The sequence below is a fragment of the Salvelinus namaycush genome, chromosome 29 (genome assembly GCF_016432855.1).
Source record: "Salvelinus namaycush isolate Seneca chromosome 29, SaNama_1.0, whole genome shotgun sequence".
NCBI classification, from domain to species: domain Eukaryota; kingdom Metazoa; phylum Chordata; class Actinopteri; order Salmoniformes; family Salmonidae; genus Salvelinus; species Salvelinus namaycush.
The window spans coordinates 20,744,043-20,758,644 of NC_052335.1; the positions used below are offsets into that span (position 1 = coordinate 20,744,043).

The 14,602-nt window shown below is 41.4% G+C and overlaps 1 protein-coding gene across 1 annotated transcript; it reads left to right on the forward strand.

Moving 5' to 3' along the window:
• The first annotated feature begins 2,335 nt into the window (after positions 1-2,335).
• On the forward strand, positions 2,336-12,612 carry si:dkeyp-114g9.1 (uncharacterized protein LOC555399 homolog). The gene is made up of 8 exons (XM_038968532.1): positions 2,336-2,737; positions 4,189-4,468; positions 4,871-4,987; positions 5,958-6,215; positions 6,646-6,737; positions 8,474-8,655; positions 9,824-9,993; positions 12,002-12,612. Exons 1-8 carry the CDS (start codon positions 2,480-2,482, stop codon positions 12,181-12,183), a joined length of 1,539 nt encoding a protein of 512 aa, XP_038824460.1. The 5' UTR covers positions 2,336-2,479; the 3' UTR covers positions 12,184-12,612.
• The last annotated feature ends 1,990 nt before the right edge of the window (positions 12,613-14,602 follow it).

The following is a 14,602-nucleotide window of genomic DNA, read 5'->3' on the forward strand; positions in this document are numbered from 1 at the left end:
TGAAAGAAATAAAAGCTGAAATAAATCATTCTCAAATATTATTCTGACATTTCACATTCTTAAAATAAAGTGGTGATCCTAACTGACCTAAGACATGGAATTTTTACTTGGATTAAATGTCAGGAATTGCGAAAAACTGAGTTTAAATGTATTTGGCTAAGGTGTATGTAAACTTCCGACTTCAACTGTATTTAGGCTGCAATCTGAGGTGCAGTTAACTCTAATGAATTTATCATCTGCAGCAGAGGTAACTCGTGAGTCTTCCTTTCCTGTGGCGGTTCTCATGAGAGCCAGTTTCATTATATCGCTTGATGGTTTTTGCGACTGCACTTGAAGAAACGTTCAAAGTTCTTGAAATCTTCTGCATTTACTGACCTTCATGTCTTAAAGTAATGATGGACTGTCATTTCTCTTTGCTTATTTGAGTTGTTCTTGTCATAATACGGACTTGGTCTTTTTCCAAATAAGGCTATCTTCTGTATACCACCCCTACCTTGTCACAACACAACTGATTGGCTCAAACGCATTAAGAAGGAAAGAAATTCCACAAATTAACATTTAACAAGGCACACCTGTTAATTGAAAAGCATTCCAGGTGACTACCTCATGAAGCTGGTTGAGAGAATGCCAAGAGTGTGCAAAGCTGTCATCAAGGCAAAGGGTGGCTACTTTCAAGAATTTATTTCACACTTTTTTGGTTACTACATGATTCCATATGTGTTATTTCATAGTTTTGATGTCTTCAATATTATTCTACAATGTAGAAAATAGTAAAAATAAAGAAAAACCATTGAATGAGTAGGTGTGTCCAAACTTTGGACTGGTACTGTAGGTTTTTTCAAAACGTTATATGATATGCTAAAGTGGGTCCGCATATATGCAGCAAGATGTTAAAACAATATCAATCTATAGGTAACTGACAAAATAAAGGAAACACCAACATAGTGTCATAATAGGGAGTTGAGCCGCCACAACAGCTTCAATGTGCCTTGGCATAGATTCTACAAGTGTCTGGAACTCTATTATTTGGCGTTTGGTTGATAGCGGTGGAAAACCCTTGTCTCAGGCACTGCTCCAGAATCTCCCATAAGTGTTTAATTGGGTTGAGATCTGGTGACAGAAAGACAGAGACACACACAGACACACAGACACACACCCTTTAAAACCCCTATGCTCCTTTGAGACACATTTTTCAAAGTCACTGAGATGTAGCCAAAATAATGGGCAACTGGGCATTTTTATACATGACTCTAAGTATGATGGTATGTTAATTGCTTAATTAACTCAGAAAACCACATCTGTGTGGAAGAACCTGCTTTCAATATATTTTATAACCCTCATTTACTCATGTTTCCTTTATTTTGGCACTTACCTGTATATGGAATATCAGAGAAAACACATCATTTATCTCTTACTTTGCATAGTGCATTGCACTTCAAATACAATACACAATCTCAACATTGCCAAAAGTTTAAAGGAAAGGTTGCTGTCTTATGTTAGGTCTATAAAGTGCTATCAATATTCTGTGACAGAACACTGAGCCAATCACGGCGCAACTAGAGAACATTACCAACCCCTACGCTCTGTATTTTCCACTGACTGCCCCACCACCACTGACATTTTTCAATTAATATTATTATTTTTTAAATGTAACCTTTATTTAACTAGGCAAGTCAGTTAAGAACAAATTCTTATTTACAATGACAGCCAACCCCTGTGACTCTGGGCCAACTGTGCACCACCCTATGGATCTCCCAATCATGGCCAGATGTGATGCAGCCTGGATTCGAACCAGGGACAGCACTGACACCTCTTAGCACTGAGATGCAGTGCCTTAGACTGCTGTGCCACTCGGAAAGCACTGAGCTAGGCTGAAACACCTGCATTTTGGAGCTGCCTTATTCAAAAAAGCAAAAAAGAGGCCATGCTTGTGTGCAGCTTTATGAACTCAATTATTTATGCATTTTTTTTTATATTGTTTGAAAACTGATATGTGACACACATTCATGCCAAAATAACATGCAACATCCTCTTATTTTTTGCAAAAAATGTGGGGCTCAAAACGGGTCACCACTGGGAAGGAGTTAAATTATCATTTGATATTTGCATTTTCTAAATGGATTGGCTGGGGTAATGTATTAACTTGTAAAATCCTGATGATGACCACGCAATTAGATGGAAAGTCCAATTTACCTAATGTAATGGTAGGCGACCTATATACATAATTGAATGGTACAACCTGAATAGGTGCGCTTGATTTAGATCGCACCGGGTTAGTTTGCCCTTTGGAAAAGCCTATTCATCATTTGGCAGCTCACTAGGCGAACCCCACTCACTCGGCGCGCCAGGCAAGCTCAATCAATCGTCCCTCGTGCCCAGGTGTAAAACTCCCTGGTGATTTCCCGTTTGACTGCAACAATGGTACGTTCCTAAACCTTAAATCCCTCTCAAGCATGGCCGATTTTGGCAGGTGGCAAATATGGCACTTCGTGAGGGTAGTTGGGAGGATGAGTTGCAGGGACAGTTCTCGCTTTTATCCGCTACTTCGTTCGAGGTCAAAGAAGAAAGTGAGGACACACATGGAAGCTCCAACACCGGGATACTAGACTTAAGTGACGAAGTCTTTATTCTCATCCTACGTCGGCTGGATCCCACGTCTCTCTTGAGAGTTGGGAGCACCTGCCGAACCCTGTTTCGAGTTTGTTCCTGCAACTCACTGTGGACAAGACACTTCCAGGTAATGTAAATGTAAATTGCCCGAAATTTGCTGATCCTCTTTTGAATGAAGTTGGTAGGTTATGCATTGCCCCAACTACAGACTTACAAGGTAATGTAATTTAACCAACATTTGTATATATTACTAGTAGTTACAGGATATGTACTATATGGTGTAGTACCATTTAGCGATACTGACTTTGCCCTCGATTCGCGGACAGTCTCTGAATGTGGAATGTTCCGTACATTTTTTTTCTTAAGTAATATAACAATGAATGTATGTTGCGATATTTATTTCAAGTCTTCTCTCATTGAAAGAGACTGAGTGTCTAGCCCAATATCAGACTAAAGGCCTTTACCTTAACCTTACTCCTTATTGTCCAAGGTCCTTACATATTCTGTTTAACGGCGAATTGGCCCAGGAAGCCAATACAAATACGGGAATCGATCATCTCTTTACAGTTTTAATAACATAAATCCCTTCTACTTTTCGATCACATAATAATTTCACAATTATTTAAGTTGCAGAGGACAGTAGTTTTCAGTGGCAACACGTTTGTGGGGTCGTACTAATTATCCATCTGCAGATGGCTAATTAGCACAGGTAGTCTGTTTTCCGTAAACAAGTGCTGTAACATGGAAATATGGCCGTGTGGGAACCCTAACCATGTAAAGGTGTCAGTTGAACCGTTTTGGGGAAAGTATTTCTCTCGATGAAATGAGGTTCTTATGTTTCCCAAACCTTACTGCATGCAATGTCTGTTAATGTTCAGACCCAGCGTCAGGGGTCTTAAAGCTGCAATTCGTAACTTTTTGGGTGATTTACCAAATTCACAAAAGTTAAAGCTCGGTCTTTCTTATTAAAAGCAAGTATAAGAAGTGGTAGATCTGTTGTGTGCCATTTCTATGCTTTCCATTAAGTTTAGTTTGTCTTAGTTTTGGTTAATGGAAAAGATTTCAGTGGTTTAGTGTAGAGAATCATTGGACCATCTTGCTTGTTTTGTCACAAACATTAGTTTCAGCACCCAGGAAATGGCGGTGTGAATTTTGCATAGTGCATCTTTATTGATTTTTGTTAAAATCACCTGTACAGAAGACACCATGGTCCAATGACTTATGTTTAATGTAATGGAACTGAGCCATGATTAAGGGCTAGTGGGTGTCCACCCCGATGTGCTGCATGTCATGAGACGCCTTTCTAGGTCAATGAGAGAAGATTTACACGTTTTTGGATTACTTCGCTCAAAATATCTTCTGCATTTTCTCAATGCGAACTGGACATGGACATTTTGAGACTCCTATTTCTATGAATTGAGAATGAAGACTGTATCTCTAAGGTTAGTCAAATTCTGTTCTACACCAAACAGTAAGAGTTCTGTAAATGGATACAAAATCTTTGGTTAAATCATATCTGGTCTAACAATCTGTAGCTAGCATTGCACGTTCACGAGGCTTTTTCTTCTCTCTCCGCAGACCTCATTTGGAGTCCAGTTTTCCACCGCCACCTGCTCCATCTCTGCCAAGAGTGCCTTCCGTTTGATCTTCATGTGGCGGACTCTCTTTAGAAACCTGTACTGTAACCGGTCTCTTCAGGAGAAGCTCTTTGCAGAGATCCCATTCCCACCACACAAGTACTGGGTCCAGTGGCTGGTTCTGGAAGAGACTGTTCCTCTGCCCTCTGTGAGACTGCCTTGCACCGACATAGAGAGCTTATGGGGAATTGAGAAGGAAGTGTTGGAAGGTAAAGTCCAAGGTGAGTTCATTTATTTTAGGAAGATGTAAAGCCATATTTATATTAGCAGTTTGGCTCCTAGGAATTGCCACCCCTTGTCTTAATATTAAAATTGCCCCCCCCCCCCATACCATCAGGCTTCTGAATAGCTGCCACTAGTCAGCTACCTGTTCCCCTTGTCCCCCTTCCTGCATCACCCCAATGGTCATTTAACATGTTGCAGTTGAATATATGTATTTTTTGATTGTTCTTCCCTTTGACCTGCATTGTTGGAGCTCGGCGCGTAGGCTCTTCACTGTAGCCTGCACATGTACATCTGCAACCCTGTGCATGTGACTAAACTCCCTGAATCTAAATAAAGTTTGTCAGGTAGTGGAGGAATGTTGGTCATGTTAATATTGCTACTGTTTTGTTCTTTGGCAGAGGAGGATGAGGGCAGAATGCTGAAGTTCGAATGGAAGGAGCTGTATGCCTTGGCTCTTGAGCACCATGGAAGCATTGCCAAGGTTTTCCAGCATGTTCTCAACCAACAGAGCAATGGTAGGTTGTATGGGCCATACCACTTTTAGCTTTTCATTAGTGCTCTTTTTCAGTCAATACTCTGTTAATTTGCTAAAGGTGGGTTGTTGCTGGGATAATTAAGATTTGTCTGCTTTCTACAACCAGTTATGAATTGCAATCTCTTTACGGTGACTGCAATGTGACTCAAAGGTGGTACTGTCCTTTATTGCCAGCTATGAGCCTGCTGCCATATTGTTATTCAGATTGACTTTTTGGCAGTGCAGATGAAGGCTCCTGGCTGTTGTGCTGTATCTATGGCCAACTTATTTGTGAATTCTGTCCAGAAACATAGCTATTCCCAATGGGTAAAGAGAAGGTTCTGTTATTTTTCTTAGAAGTTGACACCACACCTATAAGCATTGACTATTTCATCTTCAAAAGAGAGCTCTGATCTTACTCATCATACCCAATCTCTTGAATGTTGTACTGGGAAGCACGAAATTGCCATTTTACTCTGGAAAACCTTTTTGAGCCATATCCCCTTGCTGGATTTTGGTTTATGATGGAAGACATCAAGGTAAAAAAGTATATCCTTTTTTTTGCTCTGCTGAGCTGCTTCAAAGTGTTTTTATCAGCTGATATGGGGAGCAGAAACTAGACGCATGGTTTCAGTCTGAGCTGTCTCCCTCTGGATTATAAACCATGTTTTACCCTCTGGACTGAAGCCCTGCCCTTTGTATGCCATCTGAAACTAACAGCCTAAGCCTATAGGTAGGGCAGCTAATGGCCTTCAGACCTCCCTTACTTGTATCTTATGATACAGTAGAGTTTGTAATTACTTTGGTAAGTGGCAGACGGGCATTGATCTGTGTCCATCGATAAATGAGTCATGTTTTTGGGCTCAGCTGGCTTTAGATGTATTGGAACATAAATGCAACTTTACCCCTCGACACAGTGCATCCACTTGAGCTAAAGGTTTCTACCCTGATGTGGACTTCTACCCTACCAGACCACTGTGAGCTGGAGGCCATGTTCAGTCAGTACAGCCAGTGTCGGTTCCAATGGCTCTTCACCTACTGGTTGTTCCGCCAGCCAGCGCCCTTCGACAGGCAGCTCAGGGCCATCTACCTGCAGTGGCAGAAGCACAGCAAGAGGAAGGTGGTGTCCTGGGGAGGCACGTTGTGTGACATCAGGTACCTGGCCTCATTGCATCACATCACCACCGACTACTGGCGGGGCAAGCTGGCCCAGGGTGACGAGACTGTGGGTAAGTAGCGCTTTCCGATATTGCTCCTCGCCCCACTTTTATTCTGCTTTGTTAATGTTATGCACAGTCATGGCACACGCTCTCATTTGGAGTGGATTAAATCTTTAGTTCTGGATTTGTTTTAGGATGGTGTCCCCTCAGTCATAAATATACTTCAGTCATTATGGTTATATTCATTTTCTATGCCTCAAGAATATCATACCATCTTGATTTCTAACTTAATGGTGTAATTTCTTTAAATTATTAATTGGACCAGTGAGTACAGGTCAATGAATAAGCCTCTCCATGCAATGAGGCTCTTCAATAGAATGTTACCCTGTGGTGCTCTGTACTGACAGGTCTTGTACAAGGCCTCCTGTGATCAAATGGCTCAGCATGGAGCTCTCACGGCTGCTGGCTTCTGTCAAGTATCTATTCTCCTTTCTCCCAGGAATTCAGACAGTGGAAAACTATTTCTCCATGTGCAAATCCCTGGTGGCCTGGATTTTAGGGCGTGACTGGGGCAGATTGAAACGCAAAAAGGTATGGTAAAGGACTGTTTATTCTGCCCTTTAATGACTTGGTGTCAGGCAAAGTGAGTAGTGTACCTATTGAAATGAGCGCACAAGCTGTGTTTTTGCCCACACAGTGTTTTTAGCACTATGCTGAAAAAATCTATACAGGTGAGACACCTTCAGACTGCTTGTATACAAATTACATTTTGGCATCTATTCAGTAGTCGTTAGTATTCCATCAGTGTGCATATCCTTCCATTAAGCATCTCCAGAGCATTAGCTCTGTGCTGGTGATTTCACAAGTCACAGATTGACCAGGCAGCAGGAAGCTCGCAGTCTTATGTAATGGGCTGCTAAATGTATTATAGACATATCAGTGATGTCCTACTCAATTACACTTCATGTGTGAATCCAGCTAAGCTGCTACAATGCACTCCATAGCAGTAGTAAAGGACTGTGTTACCAAGAGAATTGGTAACATCAGATTGGCACATAAACTGCTTATGTAAGCAATTATGACCGCTTATTTTCTCATCTGGTTTACTTAACGTATAGAAATGGAAAAGCACTTGTGAAAGGTAAACTCAGTGACATGTTGCCATGAGCAGCACCTCAGATTGAGATGAGTGATGCAAGACTCTGTCACATAGTATCTGCTCATGTGCACAGGTTTGCATCATGTTACAGCATGGTAGCCACGAAGTTGATCCCCACGCTTCAATGCTCTTAGTAGGGAAAATTGACACAATGATGTTTACCGTCTGTCATAGCAGAGTCTACTGTAATTTTTGCATGACCGTAGCCTCAATGACATATTATCCTTTATAACTGGTTTTAACTCCCCTGGTCCATAATCCCTTCATGATGGGATCACTTATTAGCCTGTTGTATTGAATTGTTGCCTGCTCAGTGTTTATGTTGAAACTTCAGTGTTTCTATGAAATGTTTGATTGCTTTCTCTTAAAATATATTTCATCTCTGAGACTAACCTGGTAAAGGGAGAATATGTGGACACCTCTTCAAATTATTTTATTCTGCTATTTGTCACACCTGTTGCTGACCGGTGTATAAAATTGAGCGCACAGCCATGCAATCTCCGGAAGTAGAATGGCCATACTCAAGAGCTCAGTGATTTAACGTGGCACCGTCATAGGAGTGGCGTACAGCTCACCGCTATAAGACTCTGGAGTGATGACTCTCACTTCCCCATCGGAGTACGATGGACTAATCTGGGTTTGGCGGATGCCAGGGGAACGCTACCTGCCCCAATGCATAGTGCCAATTAACATTTGGTAGAATAATGGTATGGGGCTGTTTTTCATGGTTTGAGCTAGGCCCCTTAGTTCCAGTGAAGGGAAATTAACTCTACAGCATACAATGATTTTCTAGATGATTCTGTGCTTCTGCGCTTCTGCACAGAGCCCTGACCTCAACCGAATCAAACACCTTTGGGATGAATTGGAATGCCGACTACGAGCCAGGCCTATTCGCCCGACCTCACTAATGCTCTTGTGGCTGAATGGAAGCAATCCTTGCAGCAATGTTCCAACGTCTAGTTGAAAGCCTTCCCAGAAGAGTGGAAGCTGTTAAAGCTGCAAAGGGTGGACCAACTCCATATTAATGCCCATGATTTTGGAATGAGATGTTTAAGTTTGTCCACAAACTTTCGGTTTGCTCATGTGTTTTTGTATTTCAGCTTCTGGCTGAAATAAAACTTGTAGTGTTGGCTGCTTTTAAGTGTTACTATGTGTTGACTGAGTGCAGGTGTATGAGGACACACTGGAGGGTGTGTACCTGCTGCTGAGGAGGGAGATGCAGGAGACCCTGGTGGTGCACGAGAGGTTCTGGCAGGTGGCCAAGGTCCAGATGACCCGAGTGTGCACCCTGGAGGAGACTGCTGTAAACTATGTCAACTGGAAGATGATTGAAACACTGCCCTACTACAAGTATGTGTCTGTTCTAAAGTTTGGGCTGCATAATCTGCATTTCAGATTCTTGAGGGAATATGGGATTACTGGTTGTGTTTGGAAGAAAATTGTTAACTAGAAAAGCCTCTTGACCTCTTAGCAGTCACTGCTTGACTACAATAATCTTTCCAATTTTAAGACTCATTGGGTTTGGCTGATTCTGGGCTGCCTGATGTGAATTTGTCCCGTGAGGTTGTGATTAGCTAGAAAGTGATTCTACTCTATTAAAAGTGAGTTTCACTACTTGAGGGGTGTGCTGCTGGTATGCTCTTTGACAGGGCTTTGAAGCTGGGGGAAAAAGCAGTGAGTATTGGGGCACTGCTGGTAGCTTCAAACACAGTGCCCGCAGCACCCAGCGCTATCCACTGTCAGTCGATCTGTTTGAACTTCAAGACCGCTCATCCCCTCGACCTATACAGTGAAGTTTATCAGAAGCACTCAAACCCAGAGCTCGAATTTTTACCCCAGAGATGAATGACATTTTTCAAAATGGTGTTTTTCCCCTGCCTTAAGGGATGAGGCGCTGAAAGAGCCCTGACTGCCTGCAGGACAATTTAATGACTGTTTGAGAATAAAAAGCCTTTCACAATGGTAATATCAATGTAATATTTAAAATGCCCATAGTATTCAGAGCCTGGCCTGGTGAGTCATTTAATATTCTGATAATCTGCTCCCAAATTTAAGGCTTTGGAGAGAATGGGTTGTTAGCATAACTTGCTTTCTCTGAAAGTTACTTTGGCCACAGCACTTTCCTCTGACATTGCAGTAAATGTCCCTAGTGATTTGGGTGTTTTTGAATATAATGAACAGTTCATCGTTCTAAGATGAGAAATTGCCTTCATGGCATTTCACTGTTTTCTTGCACATGCTATTTTCCAGCCTCTATGTGGTTTGATCATGTAAAATGTCTCTGCTTCTAAAAGAGTGATGCTCAAAGAAACTGAATACTCTTTCCTTTTTACTCCAAGGGGTCTCAATTCAGGGCCACCCACATTAATATCTGCCTTCTGTTTCACTCTTCATTTTGTTTAATTTATAGCAGGAACATTAGGAATTCCATGCATTCTGTCATTCATTAATATGCATTTAATTTTAGTGAGATTCCCATTAGAAATGGCTGAAGTGTATAACTCTGGCCATCCCTCAGGCTGTACATGGTGTCAGGCAACATGGTGTACCTAGACCACGTGCAGGGCTTCCTCCACAGGAAGAGGCTGGTCCATGACTGGTTCTTCATGAAGGAGAACACCTGGGTCAGACAGCTGCTGCCTGGTGACCTCTACCCTCTCCTGGAGTTTGACACCAAGATCTCCCAAGGTATAGTAGGACCTCTGTTCACCTGTATATATCCATCCGATCAGCCACAAGGTTGTGTTCTTCAGTATATACAGTGTACAAAACATTAGGAACACCTTCCTAATATTGAGTTGCACCCCCTTTTGCCAAAAGTGTTCCACAGGAATGCTAGCCCATGTTGACTCGATGCTTCCTACAGTTTTGTCAAGTTGTCTGATGTCCTTTGGGTGGTGGACCATTCTTGATACACTGAGTGCGGAAAACCCAGCAGCATTGCAGTTCTTGACAAACTGGTGCGCTTGGCACCTACATAACCCATTCAAAGGCACTTAAATATATTTTGTCTTGCCCATACACACTGAATGGCCCACATTCACAAACATTTCTCAAGGCTTAAATCCTCCTTTATTAACCTGTCCTCCCCCTTCATCTACACTGATTTGAAGTGAATTTAACAAGTGACATCAATGAGGTCATAGCTGTCAGTCTGTCATGGCAGGTGTTATGTTTTGTATATTGTATACCCCCTACCACTGAATCAGCCACATAATATTCTCTGGAGACTCCGACGCTTAGATTTCCCTCTTTCTATTGAGTTGTCCTTTCTCATTTAGGTTCTTACTATACTTAGTAAAATCATTGCATTTGTATTTTGAGTTACAGTTCATATAAGGAAATCAGTCAATATAAATAAATTCATTAGGACCTAATCTATGGATTTCACATGACTGGGCAGTGGTGCAGCCATGGATGGGCCTGGGAGGGCATAGGCCCACCCAGAATAAGTTATTTTACAACAAAAGGGCTTTATTAGACATAAATAAACAGTTCCTTGATATGCCACACCTGTCATGTGGCTAGATTATCTTGGCAAAGGAGAAATGCTCACTAACAGGGATTTTAACAGATTTGTGCACCAAATTTGAGAAATGAGCATTTTGTGTATTGAATGTCATGTCTAAGGTCTCTTGTGTAATATTGTGATTTGTCTATTTTTAATCCCTGTCCCTGCAGGAGGCCTTTTGCCTTTGGTAGGCTGCCATTGTAAATAAGAATTTGTTCTTAACTGATTTGCCTAGTTGATACATGGGACCAACATTTAATTTCTTTCAGTATAGTTTAACTTGTAGCGTTGAGGCAGGTTTTTCAGCCTTAAAGGACTCTTTTCAAGCCGCATTACAGAAGTTCAGGTTTACAGCCTGATTGCCTTTAAATTTAAATGTTCCTGCTTTAGACCACATTCATGTTAAAAGCTGCATGTCAGCTCAATCTGAAGTCACCACTACATGTCTATCGTGGAATCTGTAATTCTTTAGACTGAATAGAGCCATACATGACGATATTGATCATAATCAGTATTTGATAGTGACAAAACAAATGTTCTTGGTTGGCATGCATTTCTCCTGTACATCAGGGGGAAATCCCCCTCCATGCATTCAGGGTGGAGGTATTGACTGCAAATGGCTTGACATTTAACCTGGGCTGTGCTACAGTCATCCATCCACTGGCCCTGGCAGGTTGTCAAAACACTGTAAAAAGCCTTAATTAGGATTTAGTACCTGGGCCTGCCCACAGCTGTCTGACCCATGGGCCTGATCATAGATTGACACACCCAAAGGGGCCATTTGTCTTGTTTACAAGCTTCAAATAATGGCTTTGCAGGTCTGTTCCTTATGCTGCACCTGTCGTTCTTCAAATACACACAGCAGCTAACCTTTGTTTTTATACTACTCACTGTATTAGTGTACCTAGGAGGGTTTCCTGTAGTGGATGGCTGCACAAATGCTTTCATTTTTATTCTCATACACAGGCACACAAAGGTGTGGATCTGCCAATATGGTCCTGCTCTATCCCGGTTTGGTTGGAAGATATGGAGTTTGCATGGCTTTCAGTGTGGTTGACTTGTGGTTTGTGGGGCTGTTGTCTTATGTTGCTGTGTGGTTTCTAAGGGTATAGTTTGATGCTCTACACTTTTGTGATGTGGTCTACTGACTGCAGGGCTATTGTCTGATACGATGTCTCTTTACAGACAGCCTGCATGGAGACTCCATGCCAGCCCAGTTGAGCAGGGTGCTCTGGCTGTACCTCCACTCTGGACGGACACTCTACCTGGAGGCAGTGAAAGGCCTGGTGCTGCAGTGTGCTCAGGCCAGTCTGGGCCACTTCTGCAGCCTCTCCCCTGGCGCCTCCGTTCAGCCCCATGTCAGCTAGCTGGCTAACACAGATTGACCACCTGACCACTCCGTTTTAGAGCCTCTACGAGATGTACAGTAACACTTTTTTCTATACTGGATCCAGTGTCCACAGTGCTTTTCACTTTTTACTGTATTTTATCACCACTTAGATTTTAGCTAGTGCTGGTGAGCTGGAATCTAGATTTTAAATGAATTTTTAAACTTTAATCTTTATCAATAGTTAATGAAATGTAGGCTATTGATGTACATTGTAGAAACCTTGTTTGCTGTCATGTAATTACTCTACAGCCAACATTTGAGAAAAGCCATTGAAGTGTTGGCATTTATCAATCATTCTCAAATGGTGGTAAATTTATTCAAAGCCTAACAATTCTTGGCCAAATAACAAAGGCTAGAAACTTAACAGTGCTGGGTTGCTGTATAATGAATAAACAACTCTGACAAACTTTCTTCTGATTTGTCGTTTCTAAGTAGTGTGTGTAATAGAGGTCGACCGATTACGATTTTTCAACTCCGATACTGATTAACTTCTTACGGCTGAGATCCCGTTAACGGGATAGACTTGACAACAGCCAGTGAAAGTGCAGGGCGACAAATTCAGACAAATCTCATAATTAAAATTCCTCAAACATACAAGTATTTTACACCATTTTAATGAAACTTGTTAATCCCACCAGTGTCCGATTTCAATAAGGCTTTACGAAGAAAGCACACCATCTGATTATGTTAGGTCAGTACCTATTCACAGAATAACACAACCATTTTTCCAGCCGAAGAGAGGAGTCACAAAAAGCAGAAATAGAGAAAATTAATCACTAACCTTTGATCATCAGATGACACTCATAGGACTTCATGTTACACAATACATGTATGTTTTGTTCGATAAAGTTCATATTTATATCCAAAAATCTTTGTTTACACTGGCGTGTTATGTTCAGTAATGTTTTACCTCCAAAACATCCGGTGATTTTGCAGAGCCACATCAATTTAAAGATATAATCATAATAAACATTGATAAAAGATACAAGTGTTTTACATGGAACTTTAGATAAACTTCTTATCATCTTTGGGGTAGGGGGCAGATTTTTCATGTCCGGATGAAAAGCATGCCCAGAGTAAACGGCCTGCTACAAAGCCATAAAAGCTAGAATATGCATATTAGTAGATTTGGATAGAAAACACTCTGAAGTTTCTAAAACTGTTTGAATGATGTCTGAGTAACAGAACTCATCAGGCAGGCAAAAACCTGAAAATCCAACCAGGAAGTGGGAAATCTGAGGTTGGTCAATTTTCAACTCTGCTCCTATTGAAGGTGCAGTGGGATATTGGGAATGTTGCACTTCCTAAGGCTTCCACTAGATGTCAACAGTCATTAGACCCTTTTTCTGATGCCTCTACTGTGAAGTGGGGCAGAGAGGAATGAGTAAGGTCTATCATGACCTGAACTTGCCCTGACAATGCGTGTTCACGTGAGAGCGAGCTCTGTTCAATCGCACTTCTGAAGACACAGGAATAATCCGGTTGGCACATTATTGAAGAATTGTTAACATCCTAAAGATTGATTCAATACTTTGTTTCATGTTTTTACGGACTGTAATATATATTAAAAAAAAAACTTTTCGTCCGTACTTTCCGCTGGACTTGCCCGCGCGTCGTGAGTTTGGAAAGTGTACTGAACGCTAGAACAACGAGGAATTTGGACATAAATGATGGACATTATCGATCAAAACAAACATTTATTGTGGAACTGGGATTCCTAGGAGTGCTTTCTGATGAAGATCATCAAAGGTAAGTGAATGTTTATAATGTGACTTCTGACTGCATAATATGGCGGCTATATTTGTCTTGATTGGGCTCTGAGCGCCGACTCAGATTATTGCATGGGTTGCTTTTTTCGTAAAGCTTTTTTGAAATCTGACAGCGGTTGCATTGAGAAGTGGATCTAAAATTCCATGCATAACAGTTGTATCTTTTAGCAATGTTTATGAGTATTCCTGTAAATTGATGTGGCGCTCTGCAAAATCAAAGGATGTTTTGTGACTTCTGAACGTAAGGCCCCAATGTACTCAGATTTTTGGATATAAATGAACTTTACCGAACAAAACATACATTTATTGTGTAACATGAAGTCCTATGAGTCATCTGAACATCATCAAAGGTTAGTGTTAATTAATTCTGTAATTAATGTTCATTAATTGCAATTATCTTTTCAAGTCTGAAACCCAGAGGGTGTAAAGTTCTGGTGTAAATGAAACAGACAGCATTCCCATCTCACAATTAGTCAGATACAATTTTATTGGCGAGAGCTCTGACGCGCATATACAAAAACGTTCCTTTTATCCCTTAAACTACGCACATACATGCACACTATTTGGATTATCCCCTGAAGTCTCACCACAGTTTATTACTCAGCTGACGGTTCCAGTCCCCCCCCC

Coding starts and splice junctions, on each gene's coding strand:
- si:dkeyp-114g9.1 (XM_038968532.1), top strand. CDS start 2,480: ATGGCACTTCGTGAGGGTAGTTGGGAGGATGAGTTGCAGGGACAGTTC. Junction 4,469..4,870: donor GTTGGAAGGTAAAGTCCAAG/GTGAGTTCATTT, acceptor GTTCTTTGGCAG/AGGAGGATGAGGGCAGAATG. Junction 6,738..8,473: donor GCAGATTGAAACGCAAAAAG/GTATGGTAAAGG, acceptor GACTGAGTGCAG/GTGTATGAGGACACACTGGA.